General features: G+C 35.0%; 1 protein-coding gene across 1 annotated transcript; it reads left to right on the top strand.

The window, feature by feature from the left end:
- The first annotated feature begins 325 nt into the window (after window positions 1–325).
- On the top strand, window positions 326–841 carry LOC128549960 (E3 ubiquitin-protein ligase TRIM33-like). The gene has a single exon (XM_053527756.1). The coding sequence runs from the start codon at window positions 326–328 to the stop codon at window positions 839–841; it is 516 nt and encodes a 171-aa protein (XP_053383731.1).
- Window positions 842–9,551: the final 8,710 nt, after the last annotated feature.

The raw sequence follows: 9,551 nt of genomic DNA, 5'->3' as shown, positions 1-9,551 counted from the left end.
ATATATATACAATATATAAAACAGACGTTTAAATATGTACCTATACATTCATCAGTGTGTAAATACCTGAACTGTGACTTTATTGAGAAAAGGGGGAAGTTTAGAATATTTAACATTCTGAAATGAATTTTATGTTTTGAACTTAGGGCCCTGTTTTTTAAACGGACATACACGTAGTGCTATCATATAACAGATCTATATTTTTGAAAACCACAAATTTTGTTAAGAGGTGAAAGCTTGGACATTATTTAACCAAAACACTACTGTGACTGCAAGGAATATAAGGGGTCATTTACAAAAGATAATGTAATCGAGTATCAAAATCATGGCAGTGTCGGGTCGGAAGGTTTCTGATTTTCGTGGATCAGTATCTAAAAGTTCAGCAGAGGATTTTGATCACAGTTGTGAACCATGCTTAGCTATTGGTCAGTATGTAGAAGCACATGGATTTTGTGTGGACTATCAGGAATATCTTTGCAATACCTGCTTTGCTTATCATCAAAGAACAAAGGCCTCAAAACATCACCAACTTCTTGACAAAGGGAACATTGACAAACACACCATTCATAGCAAGAGTTCAACAGTGTGCACTGAAAAGTGTCCTATTCACAAAAATGAGCTCATCAAGTTTTTCTGCACAAACCATGAATTTCTTGGATGCACTGACTGTATAACTCTGAATCACAGGACATGTAAAATTGACTTCATACCTGATAAATGTGTAGGTATTGGAGACAGTAATGAATACAGGGAAACAATGAGAGAACTGGATCGAAAAATGAAAGATATGGATACTTTGATCAAGAAGGCAGCACTACAAGGAGGTGGATTCCTTCTATGATCATGTCATGAAAGAAATTTTTATGGTCCGCAAGGAGATAAATGATCACTTTAATCAATTACAAAAACAAATTCAGACAGATGCTGACAAGAAGAAGTTTACAGATAAACAAACAGTCAAAAAGGTGATTGAAACATGTACTGCAACTTCTTCAGATATCAAGAAATTCAAGTCCAATCTACAAGACAACAAAACTTCACAACAGAATGGGCAACTCTACATCCTGATTAAATAAGCCAAATACAAACTAAAGTTGGATACTTTGAAAAATGCTCAAGAATCTTTGGATCAGACCAGCCTTCAAACGCATTTGAAAGAAACAAAGAATTGGAAAACCTTCTTACTAAGCCAGAAATATTTGGGAAGCTGAGCATATTTACTACTTTGATAAATAAAGGGCTGATGAACCTGTCCACTACCCCGGTGACCCCAAGAAAGAAGAAAGTATTTGATAAGTTAACTCACAGAGGACCCATCAATGTAAAAACAAAGTCAGATCGGGCTATATGCTGTACAACAGGATGTGCTGTCTTAACCTCTCACATAAGTATGTTGGTTGACTACAGCAACAGTAAACTGAAAGTTGTGGACACACAAAGTAAACTTGTGACAGAAGAGAAGACACTTGACTCACAACCATATGACATTGCTGTACTGCCTCGGGACAATATTGCTGTGACAATGCCAGAGAAGAGAGAGATCCTTATAATGACAACAACTGGTAAACTATCAATCACCCGAAGTATTCCAATGAAACAAAAATGTAGAGGTATAATTTACCATCAAGGTCAACTCTATGTGGTTTGCAGGGATCCTAATTGTGTGATTATTGTAGATACGAAAGGTAATGTCAGTAACAAAATTTCCCTTAAAGAGATATTTGACACCCCAAACTACATACAGCTAAGTGAAGATGCCAGACATATCTACATCAGTAACTGTTACAGCAACAGTGTAGTCAGTGTTACATTACAGGGTGATATTGTTACGATCCAGGGGGTAGAGGTCTCCTAATACTCGCTATGAACAAACAGGCTATCTGTCAAACGATCTTTGTAAATTATGCAGGTGTACTTTTCATAGGGGTAGTACGGTAGCTGGACTAAATCCGAGTTACAGTTCGCACGGTAGTGGGCTGAATATAGCTTAGAGTAAATACGGTAGTCAGTTGAATCCAATTTAGTTAAATATGGTAGCTGGCTTGATCTAAGTAAGAGCAAGTACGGTAGTAGACTGAATCTGACTTGGGCATATACGGTAGCTGGCTGAATCCAATTTAGTTAAATACGGTAGCTGGCTTGATCTAGGTAAGAGTAAGTACGTTAGTAGACTGAATCTAGCTTGGGCATATACGGTAGTTGGCTGAATCCAATTCAGTTAAATACGGTAGCTGGCTTGATCTAAGTAAGAGTAAGTACGGTAGTTGGTACTGGTAAACACAGTAGTACTAAGGTTTATTAATTTTGCCGACCTGTTAAGTTATTTCTTCTAGGCACAGGAAACAACAGAGGACAATGTTGGCTTTCCATAACCTTGGTTAATATCTGCATAAATATTCAACAACACTAATGTAACAGTTCAATTAACTTTTATTTTATAGATTAGGTAAATCTATAGAGAACAATAACTGGATTCTGTTAACTTCAGATTAGTCTATTAATTCATAAAATACGACTTTCTATGAATTGTATAGCGTTGATAAGAATACTATTGGAAGAAGAATACTCCGTGTAGTTGCATAACAGCATTTCACAAAACGCGTAGTTTCTATAACAGTATAATAACCGTTGTGACAGTAATACCAGAGTTTACTGTACACAAATAACAATTTGAAGCACTGTTTCTTTAAAAATATATCAAAATGTTGTAAAATTCTGTAGAAATAAGTTAAAATAACAATGATCCTTGGTCTAAGCAATTTACTTCAACGGCTCTTTACTTCGCAAATTTATTTGGCTTACATCTAAATTATTCGTGATAAAACAGGAAATAACGGCGTAGGATGTATGCTCAAGAGGTTCGAAAGCTAGACTGACTGGTGACCGAACATTGGGCAGCTTATATACTAAGCAGTGGTAGACTGACCCAAAGTGGGTAGCTGCTACCCGGACTTGGTATTCTGACCGAAGATTGGTAGAATGTCCGCTACCCAAAACGGGTAGTGACCCAATATTGGTAGAGAAAACTGTATTAATTCTGACAAGAAAATGGCCGCTAAAATCTAATGAAAAATGCAACTGACTAAGTTTAACATTGAATATTGTAGTAACTACGGTAACAACCTTTATCAAACTACTGTATAGGTAAAATAGAGAGGTTATATTCTCGAAATATCGATGACTAAGCGATTTACTCGGCCGTAACTATCCCACAATGCAAGAGGTAAAATGACATAATGAAATAACACGCACTATGTAAATCAAATCTAAAGTGCTGAAATGGCCTGACTTAAAGTGTTTGATAGAAATCATCCATCACATAAATGGAAACACATTTCTGTTTCAATTTCTTTTAACAGCAATGGCAATAATTTATCATCTTCTTATCTTCAATTTTATTTGAAAACTATTACTATGTAAACAGTATTTATTAAACATTCATGGAAGGTGAAAACGCAACATCAATTTATAAATGGCTTGTTACTTGTAGTCAACTCTTAAATCATTGATATTCATTGGAGACTAACATTCATGGATTTTATTGTTGAATTAATATTCATGCATTTTATTGTTGAATCAATATTTCATGGATTTTATTGTTGAATAAATATTCGTGGGTTTTATTGTTGAATATTCTTGGATTTTATTGTTGAATCAATATTCATGGATTTTATTGTTGAATATTCATGGATTTTATTGTTGAATCAATATTCCTTGGTTTTATTGTTGATAGATTTTATTGTTGAATCAGTATTCATGGATTTTATTGTTGAAACAATATTCTTGGATTTTATTGTTGAATCAATATTCTAGGATGTTTTTGTTGATTCAATATTCATGGATTTTGTTGTTGAATCAATATTCATGGATTTTATTGTTGAATCAATATTCATGGATTTTATTGTTGGATCAATATTCATGGATTTTATTGTTGGATCAATATTCGTGGGTTTTATTGTTGAATATTCGTGGATTTTATTGTTGAATCAATATTCATGGATATTTGTATCAATATTCATAGATATTTGTATCAATATTCGTGGTTTTTATTGTTGAATTATTCTTCATGGATTTTATTGTTGAATTAGTATTCATGGATTTTATTGTTGAATAAATATTCGTGGATTTTATTGCAGAATATTCATGGATTTTATTGTTGAATAAAAATCATGGATTTTATTGTTGAATTAATCTTCATGGATTTTATTGTTGAATCAATATTCGTGGATTTTATTATTGAATATTCGTGGATTTTATTGTTGAATTAATCTTCATGGATTTTATTGTTGAATCAATATTCGTGGATTTTATTATTGAATATTCGTGGATTTTATTGTTGAATTAATCTTCATGGATTTTATTGTTGAATCAATATTCATTGATTTTATTGTTGAATCAATCTACGGAATAAAATCCCAAACAAGAAAAAAAATCCTATATTTTTAGTCATGATTTGAAATCCACAAACTCTTATACCCATGAAATAGATGTTTTGTCCAAAACCATAAAACTTTCATCTCCGCTCAATTAAATGTTTCTACAGAATACCCTATCCTTTAAAATGACGTAATGGTTGAAACCACTTTGGTGGTAACTACAATGCATTTATATAATATATGAATGTAAGAATTGTTTTATGCTTTCTTGTGTGGTTTAACGTCAAACCGACACCTTTTTAAGTCAAATGGTGACTTTTAAGCTTTTGATGAAGGTGGAAGACCTCTTTGGCACAGTCAAGCTTCTGCCTAGAACCACCGACTTTGTATAGCCCTGTAGAGTGGTGTCCTTACATGACAGAAGCCTACACTCGAAGCGAGGTTTCAAACCGACATCATTTAGGGGAAAATGATTCGAAGTCCGCGACCTTAGCAACGGAAGCTTTACTAACCACAAAATATCAATCTTAGATTTGTAGTCCTCTACCAGATAATCCTCGAGTACCAACCACATAGACCTCTGGATCGTACCCATAGCCAGTCTCTGTACATATTCCAGAACCTTGATTTCCTAGTAGTTGCGATATTTCAAAGGCTGTCCATCTGTCAATGTTTAAATTTCTGATATTTGCAATTACATGTTAAAACTTTTGGTTGCAAAACACATAAATTTTGCGAAGATAATCAATGCTTAGCAAATGATAAATGACTGAAAAGAGTACTTGCACAGGACAAATTAAGTAACGTATATTTTCGTTGTTACTTTACTAAATAAGGAAGATAATCCTTATTTTGATCCAAATTAATGTACGTCAAGGTTCTCTGCAGGTTTTTATCAATTTGATCTACAACAGATTTATTCACAGTATAAGATAATGAAAATTAAAACTAATTTGTATCACATGAGTCAGAAATTCTTTCAATAAGACTCCAGATGTCTATCTTTAAAAAGTACCCCATAAAAATATAACACATACAATCTAGCGAGCGTGCTCGGGAAAGAACACCAATATACAACCACACTCGACGGTCTTCGAATCTGATACACTTTATGAGAGTATTAAACACGACGTTTTTGCTGTGTGTCTGTATAGACAATAAAGACATACATGCCATATTTTTGAAGGTCGAGTATGGGAGATTTTGTCAGACAGAGCTATTTTTAGGTAAAGAGTGTGTGGAATAAGGTAGTTTCTTAATCTGCCAAATTTGGTGCGTGAAAACCAGCTTTGTGGCTAAAATGGCTTAAGGTCCACATGTTTATACACAACATATCTGTTGACATCGCGGCAAAAGAAGAAAAATAGATAGGACAAATAATGTACCTGTATTTGTGGATTTGGGTAAGTCTTGCACTATATGACAATGTTTGACCATGAGGTTAAGCAAGTGTTCAAAGTTTCAAAGCCATAAATTAAACAGTTTAGACAAAATATTGAATGGTATGCGAAACTTAACTAATATAGATCTATGTCAAAAAGGGCCATAACTGACCTACAGTCCTTGTCCAAGTTAATATGCAGTTTTGTCTACATATGTAAACTATGATGGTATATAAGTGCATGGTCAAAGTTTCAAAGCCATGTGACTAACGGGTTTGGCAAAATATGGACTGGTATTACCAACGTAACCGATTTCCAAGTCTCAATAGGGCCATAATTCAGCCAAAACAGTTGAAAGAGTTTTACTATTGTTTACAAGTAGGGACTGTTATAATAAACAAGTGTTCCATGTTTGAAGTAAATATCTTTGATGGTATACTAGATGATAGCATTTCATAAAAACTTTAACCAAACGCCGAAGCAGACGCCGGGGTAAGTAGCATAGCCCTCCATAGTCTTTGAATAGTCGAGCTAAAAATGAAACTGTTCGATACAAGCATTGTTTAATAGGAGTAACAGCAGTAATACTGTCAGTGCTCAATTCAGCTAGGCTTAGACTTTAGGAAGATTAAGGAAAAGTAAAAGAAGTGGCCCAGGGAAGATTTTGAGGAGAAGTAGAGCAACCTATCATGACATGTGCTGCGGCGTGAAAGAAGCCAAATACTTGTACCAGTTTTTACATAATTTCCTTTTTTATTTAGTCAATTAAGACGGAAAATAAGTTTAAAGTAAATAACAAATTCATTAAAAATGCGAGGGAAACTATTTCTCATCCTTGTAAATTATGTGATTAAATTGTATTTAATTTCAAAGTACATTTTTCAGTCTCCCCTATGAGAGCCCAAATCAAGAAAATGCCCCGTATAAGTAAAGAAAATATCGGTATTTTTTAACCGACGGATGCTCCTCGAAGTATAATTATTGCATACTAAAAGCACAAAAGCGAAATTCTTTGTCTGGGCACAATGTAGAAATAATGATTATTTTTAAGGAGAAAATGACTAAAGGTAAGCGTGACGTCTGGCACCACGAGGGCGTAGCCCATATTCAAGACAACTTAACTTCAAGTTCTGATGAAAATTATGAAATATAATAGGGTTATTATAATATAATACCAGCACTTCTACATTTACATTACTCGTCTTAGTAGCGAAGCTTCAAAAGATTTTTAGAACACCAGCAAATAGTTGTTGAGAAAAGGCACGCCTAAGATATACGCATCTCCTCTTGTGAGTGAAGCTTCCTATGAAATTTCGCTGAGTATCAGCTAGGAGTTGTTGAGGAATACTCAAAGATGGAGCTGTAGTTTACTATGTTGAATAATCAAAGGGCAATAACTCAGTAAAAATCATCAGATTAGAACATAAAGATAATATGTGCATCTCCTCTTAAGTGAGAAGCTTCCTGTGAAGCTCGTAAGGTTGATGAGGAATACTCAGGATAAGAAATGGTACTATAGTATATTGAAGATAAATAAGCAAAGGGAAATAACTCAGTGAAAAATCATCGGACCGCAACATGAAGGTAATATGCGCATCTCCTCTTGAGAGTGAAGCTTCCTATCAAGTTTCGCTGAATTCTAGCGGTGGTTGCTGCGAAATACTCTAGACAAGGATGGCGCTATAGTTTACTAATGTTGAATAATAAAAGGGCAACATCTGAAAAATTAACGGACCGCAACATGAAGAAAATATGCGCATCTCATCTTTGGAGTGAAGCTTCCTAAAAATGCTCCAGACCAGGTTTGATGAAGATCAATCACACGCTTCTGAGAAAAAGTTGTTTAAAAAAATCAATGTTTAGCTTTAATGTTCCCTAAATGGGGCCGAGTGCCCCCATCTGAACGTAATTGGGTGAGGACTTTATAATGATGCGCGGGCCAAGTTTGGAGAAGATCCATGGAGCGGTTTATGAAGAAAAGTTATATTTAGTTTGTTTTCTAGAATGGATTGAACAAGTTTGCGGGATGACCTTAAAATGGTGCTACATACCAAGTTTGATCAAGATCCATCAAACAGTTCATGAAAAGTCGGTTAAAGGTGTTTCTATGTTTTGCTCTAGCTCCTAAAAGGAGCGAGCATGCCCATTTGAAAACAAGAAAGAACCCGATAATGCTGCTACAGACCAAGTTTGAAGATCCATCCAGTGGTTAACGAGAGAAAGTCATTCATATGCATTTCTATTTTTAGCTCTTGCAGTCCCTAATAAGGACCAAGTGCCCTCATTTAAACATGTGGAAGACGACTTTCCAACGATGCTACAGATCAAGTTTAATGAAGATCCATTCAGTGGTTCACTAGAAATCATTTAAATGTATTTCTATTTTTCGTTCTAGCTGCCCCTAAAATGAGCCAAGAGACCATATTAAACAAATCTGTGCGAGGACTTTACAATAATGCTACAGACCAAATTTGATAAAATCCATCGAGTCATTCATCAATGATTCATGAGAAGTCGTTTAAAGGTTAACCTATTTTTAACTCAAGCCGACCCTGAAAGGGATCGCGCGTCCCGTTTGAACAAACCTGGGAGAGGACCTTTTAATTGTGCTACTGACCACGTTTAATGAAGATCCAGCAAGCTCTTCAAGAGAATATGTCATTTAAGGTTCTTGCTTTTTTAGAAATAGTAGCTCCTAAATGGGGCCATGCTTCCCCATTTGAAAAAAAAATGTGGGAAAGAATTTTTATAACGATGCTACAGATCAAATCTAATGAAGATCCATTCAGTGGTTCATAAGAAGTCATTAAACTATATTTCTATTTTCAGTTCTAGCAGGGGCCAAGCGTCCCTTTTTTAACAAATTTTGGAGGACCTTACAACGAAGCTTCGGTACAAGGTTGGTAAAAATCCATTGCGCCATAAGTCGTTTAAATGTATTTCTACTTTTTGGCTTTAGTTGCAGCTGAAAGCTTCTTAATTGAACAAGTTTGGGAGAGGACCTTACATACAGTTTAATGAAGATCCGCCAAATGGTTCATGAAGAGTCGTTTAAATGTTTGTCATTTTTTAAAACAGCTGAATCATTAGAAATAAACTTAATAGACGACCATACCAGGATTCTTCTGACCAAGATTTGTGTAATTATGACAAACCGTTTCAGAGGAACTGTCATCCGAAAAAATGTGGAGAGATTGAATAGGGCAATCATATAGTCCGTAAAACTAGTTCTCAACCAGTAGGGGACTAATAATCTTTGGTTATCAATGGGGGAGGAGGGACTGTTTCGACTCAAGCATAACACTCCAATAAATGAGCTAGGAGAAATAGCATTCGCCGAGTACTTATGATAATCATGTGAGCAAATATTTAATGCAATGCAGCAAATCAAGAAATATTTGATTTGTCAAACATTAACACAGACCCGGCCCTCTAGTGTCGTCGTTGGTAATACTGCATGTACACAAAAGCCTTTTGTACGTCGAAATCAATGTTTTAAATCGAAGTGCATGAAGCTGAACATTTTTCTAGAGGCAGTAAAATGATGCTATTGGCGTTGATGCATATTTTTCATATAAGATTAAATCATCACATCTGAAGAATCATATTACACACTAAACTGCAAAAACTGATCTTCGTTTTTAATTGTTCTAATCTTTTTTATATTGTTTTCCGCTGCAGTGAGATAGAATATAATTTTTTAGGGTGCATCTGGTACCCCCTCAGCTTCCCCACCCCCCACAAGAATACTGTGCCTTCATATCGACTTTTCCCAAGCTACGCTCACGGTGGT

This window comes from Mercenaria mercenaria, chromosome 17 (assembly GCF_021730395.1).
Source record: "Mercenaria mercenaria strain notata chromosome 17, MADL_Memer_1, whole genome shotgun sequence".
NCBI lineage: Eukaryota > Metazoa > Mollusca > Bivalvia > Venerida > Veneridae > Mercenaria > Mercenaria mercenaria.
Note: the sequence above shows the minus strand (reverse complement) of the source record. Positions and strands in the feature narration are given on the sequence as shown.

Coding starts and splice junctions, on each gene's coding strand:
- LOC128549960 (XM_053527756.1), top strand. CDS start 326: ATGGCAGTGTCGGGTCGGAAGGTTTCTGATTTTCGTGGATCAGTATCT.